This window comes from Chinchilla lanigera, unplaced genomic scaffold (genome assembly GCF_000276665.1).
Source record: "Chinchilla lanigera isolate Chin_1 unplaced genomic scaffold, ChiLan1.0 scaffold00190, whole genome shotgun sequence".
Taxonomy (NCBI): domain Eukaryota; kingdom Metazoa; phylum Chordata; class Mammalia; order Rodentia; family Chinchillidae; genus Chinchilla; species Chinchilla lanigera.
In genome coordinates, this window is record NW_004955591.1 from 598,752 (window position 1) to 612,809 (window position 14,058).

The window sequence follows — 14,058 nt, forward strand, 5'->3', positions numbered from 1 at the left end:
TTTTTTTTGTTTTTCTCCGGTACCAGGAACCGAACTCACGACCTTGCGCTTGCCAGGCAGGCGCTTTGCCACTGAGCTAAATCCCCAGCCCGCTGGGATTTTTCTTAACCAAGAAGAACTTGAATCCAGATCTTTTCATTTATTGTCTAGTATATTTAGCTTATTAGTGTTTTCTATTTTCAATTATAAGGTGTGGTTCTCTGACTATATTTCCAGATTTCCTCCAGAGATTATATCATTTAATTGGAATTATTCGTACGCAGTGATTGTCACTGCATGACATTGCTGAAAATGTAGATGGAGAATGAAACTATTTTACTGGTCCTGTTGAAACTACATTTTAGTCTTTATAATTCCACATCTGTCGATTATTAGGAAGAAAATTAGATTTCTTGGACTAAGTAGTTAACCTTATTAGGTGACATGAACAGTTCTAATAAAGTTTATATACTTACTATTTTAATGATGATAGTGCTAAGTCTGTGATCATAAATTTTACAGCGTCAGCTAATGGGTATGTATTTCATAGTGTGGATTCTAAGGCATTTCTACTAAAAGACGAAAAGTAATAAATTGATTATTCTAGTACAGTTTTTTTATTTCAAAGAGTAAAGTCCTATATTTATTGATACCTAACATACCAATTGGGTTTTTATTTTATAGCAGCTTCCTTTTCTGAACAATTTCATAATTTTTCCTTTCATAGCCTGGTGCTAAAAATTTTTCTTATAAATTTGAAAATCTGACCAATTTCTAAATAAAGGAGAATCAGATTTCTGATCCAGAAGTGTGATTTTACTGAAAGCAAACTATTTTTAGCATGTCTTTGAATTGTATAACCTTCAAGCAGAATTTTGGGTATAAATCTATTTATGATGTCTTTGAACTGACTTTGTCTTTGTTTACAGCGAGTGACAAGCAGCCACTTCCAGGAATGGAGCGAGTAACTAGAAATATGAAATTTCTATATTTAAACTTAAATTTGCAAATTTTAAATTTGTATATGTCAACTTTCAAAAGCCTGTTTTATGCTGAATATCAGCAAGCTGCTTTAAATATAATTGCTAGGCATTGTCTTTTGTTAGTGTAACATTTTCCTGAAAACCATGGCACGTATTAAAATTTATGTAGCAAATTTGCCTTGGAGAAAAGTTTTAAGAGTTGCCTTTTAAAAAGTAATCCAGGAATATTGCTAAAGTCTAATTTTAATTCCATTTCTCTGGTAGTGTATGGGTTTTTATTGCTTTATGCTTCTACTCTTATTCAACTTAAATCGGAGTACCTAAAGACTATAAAAAGTATTGCCTTTATAATGAGACTATTTGGTAACATAACTGCTTAATGGGTGCCCTGAACCATTAATTTTATTGCTATCATTTTATCGTTGGTCATTTCAGAAGACCGTTTTTGAACATCAGGCTAAGATCTGTGAATATGAAATTATATTATTTTCCAATGATTTTCAAGAGTGTGATACATATTTATGGGTGGGGAGTGGAGGAAATACACATTTGAAATTCTTTAAAGTATCTGTAATGAGACGTCTTCCTTAGGTTTAGAAATAAATGGTGGGGAGCTCTCCACAAACTGTTAAAGATAGTGCCCTTGTTGTAGGTAGCCCCAGAAGAATTTAAGACCAGCATTGGCCGTGTGAATGCATGTTTGAAAAAGGCTCTCCCAGTCAATGTTAAATGGCTGCTGTGTGGATGTCTCTGCTGCTGTTGCACACTGGGTTGCAGCCTGTGGCCTGTTATTTGTCTCAACAAAAGAGTGAGTATAATCATTTTATTGTGTAACAATAAGAGCTAATGTTTATCTAACACTATGTTCCCAGAACTGCTTCAGTGTCCTCTATATGCTTTTTTTTTTTTTTAATTCCTATAGTAGTTCCTATAGTAGTTTATTTTAGAGATAAACTCAGGGGCAGAGACATTAAGTCATTTGTATAACCTTTATCAATACTTTATCATTTAACATGAGTTCTCATCATTTTAAATAAATGCAATGGCATTAGAGTACTTAAGTAAATAGAAATACAAGTGAACTACTTATTCTTTTGTTAAAACCTAAAAGTATGACTTAAAACATTTCCAAGCCATAGGTATATGGGAGAGCGTCTGATCTGTGTTTTTTTTTTTGTTTAACTTTATTTTTCTTGGTACTGGGAATCGAACTCATGGCCTCAAGCTTACCAGGCAAGCACTTATGCCACTGAGCTATATGCCCAGCCCCAAGAAAGGCTCAAGAGGGGGAAACCCACACAGTTGGGGAAGATTCTTAGTCTTGAACATGTTACAACAATATTCTAACATAACTTTACTAGTTATGTCATGAATTTAAGGCTACTGCCTTAAGCTTGTGTTCTTTAAAATTTCATTTTTGTCTTCAGAATGTTTTCCCCCCATGGGAAGACACCTTTAGGATGTGTGATTGAGGCCAACACAGATAATGCATTCCTTTCATCTGAAGTTCTTTCTCAGTACCATATTAATGTTTTCCTTTAAACTTTTAAATAATTATCCCACTAAATCGGATTCAAAATTTTAGTAACTCGTGGAAGAATAATGGTTGCAATTATTTTATTAAGGTGAAAAATATTCCCAAGAAATACTCATTTTTTTCTGCCCATTTTTCTCCTACCTTCTTCATGTTTACTTTAAAAAGATAAATGCAGTAATATACTATTGCCAATTCCCTGACTTTTTAAATGGAAAAATGGCTAACTACCAGTAGGTCAGGGCTTTACTCTAAGTACAGCTTAACTGATCAAAGAATATATAGTCTTTTCGACCAGCTTTCTGTAGTTTCTTTTAAATTTTGTAACTGTCATAACTGACTTTTAAAAGCTATGACCAGTAACTCCTACCTGTATCCTTTATTTTAAAAGCCTCAATGTAAATTAATTATGTTTGTAATTTCTCATCATGTAAATATAGTCAATTTCAATTACTTCAGAACAGAATGTTTTGGTTTTAATATTATCTATAGTCTGTCATTTTTCTTTGACCTGTGTATGCTTTGTCCATTTGTTAATATTTCCAGGAGAGGGCTTGAAATAGGGAAAAACAATTGTTTTTACCATTTGATTTTTCTGTGAGAACTTCTAATAGAATAGCAGATGAAAAATAAGGTAATATTGATGCTGCTAGCTCTCCTTATTGTCCATTACTTTAGTTGATTAAGAAGAATTGAGACATGTTATATGTATGTACCACCTCCCCATGAAGATTATAATCATTATGTGCTCCAAACAAGTACTAATAAAAAAGTAAAATTGAATAAGAAGTTCATACTGAACTTGAAGTATCAGTCTATTCCAATTCATAATCTTTCAGTTAAAAATTCAACATAGATTTGTAAACCGTCACCCCATGAACCAAATCCATACCACTCATTTGAATCAGTTGTTCTTATTTAAAAAAATTGGAATATTGGTGCTGGCAGTATAGATTGGTGATAGAGCACTTGCCTAGCATGCACAAAGCCCTGTATTGGAGGGTACATCCCCAGCACCACAAAAAACTACAAAAATAAAATAAAATAAACATTGGAATATTTAAAATAAAAATTGTAATATCCAACCTCATGAAATCTAAAAGGTTTCACAATACTGGATACATTTCCCTATCTGTTTGCAAATGGTTCTAGCTGAATGGTGGCTGTTCCTCTTAAATAGGACATACAGTTTCTGGTTTATCGCCAAAGTGCCCGGCATTTACATTATCTATAGGCATTATAGTTCATAGCCTCTGATTTTGTGCGTGCCATGTCAACACTACACCACACAATGAAATGTTAAGCACATACTGGTAATCTCATGCAAGATACTATCCTTTCTGGATCCTATTTCCTCACCTTTAAAAATCAACATAATACTTATAAGGTAGTTATAATGAGAATGAGATGTAAAATATATCACTGCTTTTGTGTCTACAATGAAAAATAAAAGCAAAATACAATGTAAAAATTTTTATACCTTCACTACTGCTTCCTAATCTGTAAATAAGTAGTATGGACTATCATAGTTTAATTGGAAAGGTAATTTGTATCCATGTAGCCTAAATCCCTTACTTTGTAGGTATGGAAACTAAGGTCCAGAGCAGTGAAGTTACTTTCCCAGGGCTACATAACAAATGGCATAACAACAACAAGAGAATCTTCATTTTGTTTTGTTTTGGTCTTTGTTTCTAACACTGTATTTATTCTCTTGACATCAGGATTCTGATATCAAATACCCTATTCCTGAGTCAGGAAATATTTGGATATGCTTTGTGATAAACAGCACTGGGTTTGAATTCTGTAACAGTGGTTGGAAATTTTTTTCATAAAGAACCATATAGTAAATATTTTAAGCGTTATGGTACAAAGTTCTCTGTTTCATTTATTTAACTCTGCCATTATAGCATGTAAACAGTCATAAACTATACATAAATAAGTGAACCCTGCTGTGTTGTCATAAAATATTGATGTTATTTGCAAAAATAGGTTATAGTTTGCCATCCTGTTCTAGCCATCTCTGATTGGGTTGCTAGCTTTATAGAAGTCATGTCTGTTTATCCATAAAATAATATAGAAATAATATGATTACTTTGTCTTGTATCACAGAGTTGCTTTGTGAACCAGTGATTATAAAATCTTTCAAAACAACTTTTATGTAAATAGTCTGCCTTATGAACTTTTTTTTTTTTTTTTTGGGGGGGGGGTTTTCTCCGGTACCGGGAACCGAACTCATGACCTTGCGCTTATGAACTATTTTTAACCAGGTGTAATTTGTGGGCTTGCAATAACAAGTACTGTGATAGAGAAAAGAATCAAGATAAGGATACCTTCAGCTCCCTCTAATAACTTTTGGCTCTGCTGGGAGTTCTATGATAGCATGATACATGGAATGAAAGTCTTTATTTACCTGTTCTTACATATATCTCTGAAACAACTGTGATATCATAGAAAATTAAAAGAATAGCCTAAAGGCCTAATCATGCCACTACCCTTGAAACTGAAATAACGGTGCTTTTAACCTTTTTTTCTTTTTCTTCAATATTTGACAAATTGGGGGAGGCATGTTCAGAAGGAGGGGATTATTCTCCATTTCACAATATGAATGTGATGTTTTAGGAGATGGAACTTATAATTCACTGTCTTGATTCAAGGTTTTTGTACCTAATCATAAAAAGAACTAAAAGCAAATGATAGAAAAGCCCTTCCATACAGTATGCTATATGGAAGAGAAAATCAGTCTTTGCAGTAGAGAGAAACATTTCTGCTAAGAGTTAAGCACAAATTATGTATAACTTCTATTTAGACCTTTTATTTATGCTTTTCACAGAGTACATTCTGTGCTCTTAGAGTAGTAATAACTTGGTCATAGCATATCTTTTCCTTACTGTCTTTGAAGTTTTAAATTTTTATGTTGAACTTCAGTCATTTGACTAGAGCAAAGAAAATGTTATTTATGACACAAGTACTAAAGGATGATGAGTTCACTTTGTCCTTTTGTCAGCGTTAGTAACGAATAGTAATACTGCATGTGAGATTTTGTCAGCTCTAACATGCAGTGCTTGATATTTAGCTAACTTTAATACTTTTCCTCATCAGTTGAGTGTCATTTGTCTACTTTTTAAAAAGTATTTTGAGAAATAATTTATTTGCATGAAATTTACGTATATTGAGGACAATTAAATTTTAGTATACTTATAAAGTGATTGTGTAACTATCACTACATCCTAATTTTAGATTGTTTCCATTATCCTGAAAAGGAAACATTGTGATCACTTCTAGTCACTCCCCATTTTCATACCCAGTCCTCCCAATCCTAAGCAACACTATTCTACTTTCTCTTTTGGACATTTTATATATTACATCCGTAGAATGTATATTCTTTCATGGCTAGCTTTTGAAGCTTAGAAAAATAGTTTTTATTGTGATGATAGACAACATAAAACGTGCCATTAAGCACACAGTGTCATGCAGCTGTCAACACAGTAGTTCCAGAACTTTTTCATCACCCACAAGGAAAACCTCATACCTGATAAGCAGTCACTCCTCATTTCCCTTACCCTCAGGAGGGGAAGAAATATTCCCATCTCTTACCCTGCAGAAGAATTTAAGAAGGATTGATATTACTTCTTAAGTATTTGGGAGAATTTAGTAGTGAAGCCATCTGGTCCTGGAATTTCTTTTTGGTGGGTTTTTGATTACTTATTCAATCTCTTTACTTGTTCAGACTTTCTGTTTCTACTAGGAAATTGTCAGTTTCATCTAGGTTATTTACTGTATTGGCATACCATTTATCTTACTATTTTCTTAAAATCATTTTTATTTCTGTCAGATGTACAGTAATGTTCTCACTTTCATTTCTGATTTTAGTAAATTGAGTCTTTTCTTAATCCATGTAGCTGAAGGTTTTTCAAATTTGTCAGTCTTTTGAAGAACCAACATTAGTTGAAGAACCAGCCTTAGATTTTGTTTAGTTTTTATTGTTTTTCTATTCTTTATCTTTACTCTGCTCTTTTATTTTGTTCTTTCTTCTGTTATCTTTGGGTTTGATTTACTCTTTTTTTCTAATTCCTTAAGGTATAAAATTTGATTATTGATTTGAGACCTTCTTTATTTCTGCTTTAATTAAATCCTGTAAGTCTTGGTATGTTGTTCTTTCATTTTCAGGGTTTTTTTTTTTTTGGTACTGGGAATTGAACTCGGGACCTTGTGCTTGCCAGGCAGGCGCTTGTGCCACTGAGCTATATCTCTGGCCCTGTTCTTTCATTTTCATTAATTATTTTCTGATTTCCCTTGTCAGTTAGTTCTACATTAATCCATTAGTTGTTTCAGAATGTGTTCTTTAAATTCTACATTTGTGAATTTTCCTTTTTTCTTCTATGATTTCTAGTTTCATCCTTCTTGGTGAAAATACTTTGTATGGTTATAACCTTTTTAAATTTATTGAGTCTTGTTTTATGACATAACATATGGCCTGTTCTGGAGAATTTTCCATGTATACTTGAGAAGAGTTATTGTTTCCATGTGAAAATACAGCAAGAAGGCAGCTGTCTACCATCCAGGAAGAGGTCTCTCACCAGAACCAAATCATGCTGGCACCTTAGTCTCAGATGTCTCAGCCTTCACAATTATAACAAATAAATATCTGTTTTTTAAGGCAGTCTACCTATGGTTTGTTACAGCAACCTGAGAAGATTAAGACGTGTATATTGACCTGTGTGTGTGTGTGTGTGTGTGTGTGTGTGTGTGTGTGTGTGTTTAAAGTCTGTTTTGTTTAGTATAGCTACCAGAGCTTGTTTTTGGTTACTATTTGCTTGGCATGGGTTTTTCTTCCTTTTCTCTTTCAACCTATTTGTGTTTCTAAATTGGCTCTCATGAAATATATATATCATGTTTAAATCCATGTTGCACATCTTTATAATTGTGGCTTTAATCATATTTACTTTTAAGGTGATTAACTGATAAAGTGTTAACTGGCAGATGCTTCTCTAACAAAGTACCACAGATGAGTGGCTGAGACAACAGAATTTTATTTTCTCACATTTCTAGAGGCTAAAAGTCTGTGATCAAGATGTCTTCAAGAAGGTTTTTTATTTGAGTCTTTTGGCTTATAAATGGCCATATTCTCTCTCTTCACGTGGTGTATACATCTCTGACTTCATCTCTTCTTTTTGTAATAATATCAGTCATTAGATTAAGTTGTACTCAAAAGACCATATTTTAACTTAATTACTTCCTGAAATACCCTATCTGCAAATATAATACCACTCTGAGGTGCTGGGAATTGTGACTTAAGCATGAATTTTGAGGGGATGTGATTCTTCCCATAACACATAGGAAAAGCTTGTTCCTCTTGTTTTGCTACTTGTTAAATATATGCCGTATTGTCTCTGTTGTTCTTGAATTTCTCCATTACCTCCCTATTTTGTTTGATTGATTTTTATAGTGTATTTTCTTTTTTGTATATTTTTGTTTTCCTAGTTGTTAAAATTAACATCTTAACCTTATGACATACTATTTTGAATTCATGCCACTTTAGCTTCAGTAGTATACAAACTCCATTTCTGTGTATTTCTATATCTGTTCCTTCCCGTTATGTCACTTTTATCACCAGTTACATCTTACATACCATGTGCCCATTAACGTAGACCCGTAAGTTTTGTTTTATGTTTTGTCTTTTTAATCATGTTGAAAGAAAAGTTCCAAACCAAAAGTATAATATTGGTTTTTAAAATATACTTATGCATTTTTACTGATATTACTTACTTTATTCTATGATTCAAGTATTGCCTAGTGTCTTTTCATTTTAGCGTGGAGGACTCCCTTTCGAACTGCTTACATGCAGATCTGATAGCAATAAACTCCTTCAGCCCTTTTTTGTCTAAAATTTCTTAATTTCTCCTTTTTTTCAAAGTATAATTTAGCTAGGTACAGAATTCTTGATTGACAATTTTTCTTTTAACACTTATAAATATATTATTCCACTACTTCTGACCTTTATAGTTTCTAATATGAAATTAGTTGTTAATCTTATTGAGACTCACTTATAGAAAGTTGCTTCTCTCTTTCAAGATTTCTTTGTTTGTACTTTCAATAGCTTAATTATACTTTGTCTTGGTATGGCTCACATTTGAGATTATGCTACTTGGAATTAGTTTAGGTAGGTTTCAGTCTGAAGAACTTCCTTTCAGTTTTATCAAGCAGTATCTTTACTTCATCTTTACTTTTATACATAATTTTTAAATTTATAGATTTCTTGAAAAATTTTAGGTTTACCTTTTGAGATTTCCCATTATCTCAATTGGGGTGGGCCATCCTCTCCCACTTACTAATACCACTAAGACTAAGACTAAGACTAAGACTACGGGGTTGGGGATATAGCTCAGTGGCATAAGCACCTGCTTGGCAAGTGCAAGGTTGTGAGTTCAATCCCTGGTACTGCAAAAAAAAAAAAAAAAAGACTAAGACTACTAAAAGATAAGACTGTAGGTTATTGACCAAGGCTAGTGATGTCACTCATGTACCCTTGCTACCATTATACAACATTATTTAAATGATTGTACTTACAATCTTATTGGTTGATCATCATTTTGACCCATGTTGTACCCATCTCATGATTTTGCTCTGTAAAACTTCCTTTGAGGGGTGGGCTTGTTGGCAACCCATTTGGGACCCCTCCTGTCTCTCTGGAGCTATTCCTGTTCCCTTTTCCCCCATTCCTATTCCCCATTCCTTTTCTTCAATAAATTTTCCTACTCTTAAAAAATTGTTTAGGTTTATAGAAAAAATAAGCAAAAAGTACTAAGAATTGCTGTTATGATTTGGATCACAAATATTCCCCAGAAATTCATGTGTTCAGAGATGGAGCTTCTGGAAGGTGATTAGACTATGGGGATACTAACATCATCAGTGCTTTAATCCACTGATGAGTTCATAACCCAGTATACTGTTAGGAGGTAAGGCTTGATTGGAGGAAGTAGTTCACTGGGGGTGTAACATGGTAGGATATATATTATTGTGCCTGGCCCTCTTCCTTTCTTTGGGTTTTCCTTGCTTACTCTGTTTCCTGGTTGCCATGATGCTAGCAGTTTTCCTTCACCATGGACTTCCACCATGTTTCTGCCTTGAAGCCACAGACCATAGGCTGAAACCTCTGAAACTGTGAGCCAAAATATGGCCTTCCCTGCTTAAGTTATGTATGTTAGGTATTTTGTCCCAGCAACAAAAAGCTGATTCACACAGTTGCCATAAATTCCCATCATTCAATGCCAATTTTCCTTACCATCAACATCTTGCATTATTGGTGCGATACAGTTGTCATAACTGATGAACCAGTGTTAATGCATTATAATTAACTAAAGTTTATGGTTTACATTAGGGTTTGCTGGTTTTTTTTTTTACACTTATGGCTTTTGACAAATGTTTAATGACATGTCACTATCATCATGGTATTGTACAGATTGGTAGTTTCAGTACCTTAAAAATTCATAGTCCTATATCTGTTATGATTTATATCTAGATGTCTTTGCATGAGCCTCATGCTTTTGCAGGTGTTTGGATCATGGGGATATGTTGCTGACGTGCTGTAAGAAGGTGTGGTCTGGTCAGAAGAGGTGGTTCCCTGGGAGTGTGGCCTGGAAGGGTTTATGTCCTTTCCTGGCTCTTTCCTTTACTTTCTGCTTCCTGCGTACCTTGCCAAGAGCTGCTTCTCCTCTGCCTTGTCTCTGTTTCATGCTGTCCTGACTTGGATCTACCAGACTATGGACTGCAACCTCTATAAACTGTGTGCCAAAAGAAAACTTTCCTCATTTACTTTACTGATACCAAATTGTGTTGTGTCTCAACAATGAGCAACGTAAGACTGTACTTATTTGTCTGTCCATATCTCAATCTGTCTGTAACTTTTTGTCTTCAGTTTCCTTTTTTTAGGATATCATATAAATATAACAGATATAATATGTCCATACTGGCTTCTTTCATGTACTAATGCATATTTATAGTTCTTCTATGTCTTTTTGTGGCTTGGTTAGTCGTGTCTTTTATCATTAAATAATACTCTATTGTTTGTATGGGCCATGGTTTGTCCATTCATCTACTGAAGGATATCTTGGTTGCTTCCAGAATTTGGCAATAATAAAGAAGTTGAGTCAGCAGTTTTCAACTTACTTGGGTGAATAGTAACAACTGTAATTGCTGGATCAAACAGTAGGAGTAGGATTAGTTATAAAAGAAACTGCAAACTGTCATACAAAGTAGCCCCACTATTTGACATTCCTTCCAGCAATGAATAAGACTTCCTGTTTTTCACATCTTCACCAGCATTTGGTGGTGTCGTTGTTTTGGATTTTGGCCATTCTAACATGTGTATAGTAATATTTTTAATTCAGCAATGACATCTGATGTTGAGCAGCCTTTTATATTTATTTGCTGTCTGTGTATCTGTATGTCTTCCTTGAACAGGTTTCTGTTCAGATATGTGCTGGTTTTGTTGTTGTTATTATCATTTTGTAATACTGGAGAGTGAAACCAGGGCTTCATGCATACTAGACAAGTGCTCTACTGCTGCTACATCCTCAGTACTTTCCCCTTTTTTTCTTTTAAGAGAGGGTCTGACTAACCTTGCCCAGACTGGCCCTGAACTTGTGATCTTCCTGTCTAAGCTTCCCAAGTAACTGGGATTGTAACGATGTGCTACACCATGACTGGCTATTTGTACTTTAAAAAATGGCATAGGTGTGGGATGCTTCTAGAAGAAAAAGAGGATCACTCGTAATTTCTGGAGGACTAGAACTAAGGGGCCTATGCCCACCATTCTAATTGTGTTGTTTTAATATTTTTGACCTTTTAGAATTAGTCATATATTACTTTGGATACCAGTATTCTACAACATCTGTGTTTTGCAAATGCTTTCTCCTGGTCCAAGGCTTGCTTTTCATTCTCTTAAGAGTGTCTTTTATAGAGCAGAGATCATACTTTTTGATATTGTATCTACTAATTCATTGCTGAAACTAAGGTCAAATAGATTTTATTGTATGCTATATTCTAGGAGTTCTGTGGTTCTGCATTTTATATTTGGTCTGTGGTCCATATGAGTAATTTTCTTTAAAAGATGACTGATCTGTGAATAGATTCTTGTGTGTGTGTGCATGCACATGCACGTATGTTTGAATGTCAAGTTACATAAACAACATTGAAAAGACTAGCTTTTCACCATTAAGTTGACTTCGATTACTTGTCAAAGATCACATGGCTGTATTTATGGAGGTGTGTTTCTAGCCTCTATTCTGTCTCATTGATCAATCAATCAATTCTTTTGATGATAGCACACTGTTTTAATTGATATTACTATAGTTTTATAGTGTCTGTCCTCTGACTTTTTCATCCTTTTTTTTTTTTTTGGTTTTTCTCCAGTACTGGGAACCTGACTTTTCTATTCATTGCCCTTTTATAGTTTTATACTGTCTGTCCTCTGACTTTTTCATTTTTTTTTTTTTTTTGGTTTTTCTCCAGTACCGGGAACTGAACTCATGACCTTGCGCTTGCCAGGCAGGCGCTTTTGCTGCTGAGCTAAATCCCCAGCCCTGACTTTTTCATCCTTAAATATTGTGTTGACTAGTCTGGATCTTTTGCCTTTCCTTATAAATGTTATAATCACCTTACTGATATTCACAAGATAACTTGCTGAGGTTTTAATTGGGATTGCATTGAATCTGTGCATTAAGTTGGTAAGAGTAGATATCTTGACAATATTGAGTGTTCTTATATATGTTCATGAAATATCTTTCTCTATTTAGATCTTTTCATTTTTTCCCTCAAAGTTTTGTGATTTTCTTCTTAGAGATCATGGACATATTTTGTTAGATGTTTATGTTAGTATTTCCATTTTGAGAGTTCTAAAATAAATGGGATTATGGGGGTTTCTTTTCTTTTTTTTTTTGCTTTTTGTGTCTATCTGGCTGTTTGCTAATTGGTGGTACTTGGAATTGAACTCAGGGCCTTTGCACTGAGCTATATCCCCAGCCCATTTTTCTATGAATTTTAATTTTGAGATGGGGTCTTGCTAAGTAACTAAGTTGCCAGGATGGACTCAAACTTGCAATCTTCATATCTCAACCTCTTAGAGTGCTGTGATCACAGGTGTGCCCTCCCCAGCTGATATTGTTTTAAATTTCAAATTCCATTTGAGTTGATGTTAGAATGGGGCCCACTGGGCTGTAATAGATGTATTCTCATGTGAGAACATGAATTTGGAGTGGTCAGGTATAAAATACTAGACTAAATGCTTACATCTCTCCATAATTCATGAAATCTAGTCATTGTGTAATGGTATTACAAGGCAGATCTTTGGGGAAGTGATTAGGCCATGGAGACAGAGTCCTCATGAAGGGGTCTAGTGCCCTTGTAAAAGAGACCCTAGCCAAACATGGTAGCACACATGAGTAGCCCAAGATGGTTTTGAGGCTGAGGCAGGAGGATCACAAATTCAAGCCCAGCCAGGGCAGCTTAGTGAGACCCTGTCTCACAAAAGGGCTGGGGATGGAGCTCAGGGTGAAGGCCCGAAGTTCAGCCTCCAGTGCTGCAAATTGTTTTTTAAAAAATTAAAGAGACCGTAGAGAGTTTCCTCAACCTTTTGCCGAGTGAGGACATGACAAGGAGATGACTATCTGTAGACCAAGAATTGGGCCCTCACGTGACATTGAATCTTTTGGCAGTATGACCTTTGACTTCCTAGCCTCCATTACTGTGAAAAATAAAGTTCTGTTCTTTATAAGCCACCTCATCTATAGTATTCTATTATAACAGTCTGAGCAGACTTAAGATACACCCTAATCTGTTTACTTTTTATTTTCTTTCTTATTTTATTGCATTACCTATAACATCCACTATTATTTTGAATGGGAATAGGAAAAGTGGACCTTAGTTGCCATATAACTGATCTTGGCAGAAAAGCATCTAGTTTATCACCTTAAGTGTGATGTTAACAATAGATATTTTTCCTAGATGTTGCTTATGAAGTTGAGGACATTCTTTTCTAGTTATGGTTTGCAAAGAGCCTTTATCGTGAATAAACATTTCTTTTTGTCAAAATTATTTTGCATCTATTGATATGATCATATGACTTTTCTTTTTTAAGCTTGTTGATTTGATGGATTACATTAATTGATTTCTAAATTTTGATCCAATGTTGGATACCTGGGAAAAATCCCTCTATATTGTGGTAAATTCATTGTTGTATTAGATTTGCTATGTTTTGTTCAGTATTAATGCATCTATGTTTATGAGAGATACTGGTCTGAAGTTTTCCTTTTGTGTAATATCTTGGTGTGGTTTTGGTATTACAGAAGTATTGGCTTTATAGAATTAGGGAATATTCCCTCTGCCTCCTTTTTCTCGATTATATTGTAGAAAATGAGTATAATTTTTCTGTAAATATTTCGTTGAATTTATCAGTAAATCCAACTGGGTCAAATTCTTTCTGTTTTGGAGATTATTAATTACTGACATTTCTTCAAAAAGATACAACTCTATTCAGATTGTTTCTCTTTTTTTTTATTTTAAAGA

General features: G+C 34.2%; 1 protein-coding gene across 3 annotated transcripts in view; it reads left to right on the top strand.

Annotated features, from left to right (window-relative positions):
• Window positions 1-14,058, top strand: part of Chic1 (cysteine-rich hydrophobic domain 1) — a 78,426-nt gene that overhangs the window by 17,337 nt on the left and 47,031 nt on the right. For all 3 annotated transcript variants that reach the window (XM_005414596.1, XM_005414597.1, XM_005414595.2), the window contains exon 3: window positions 1,615-1,770. In XM_005414596.1, coding sequence (XP_005414653.1) covers window positions 1,615-1,770 — 156 coding nt within the window. The remainder of the gene's footprint in view (window positions 1-1,614; window positions 1,771-14,058) is intronic.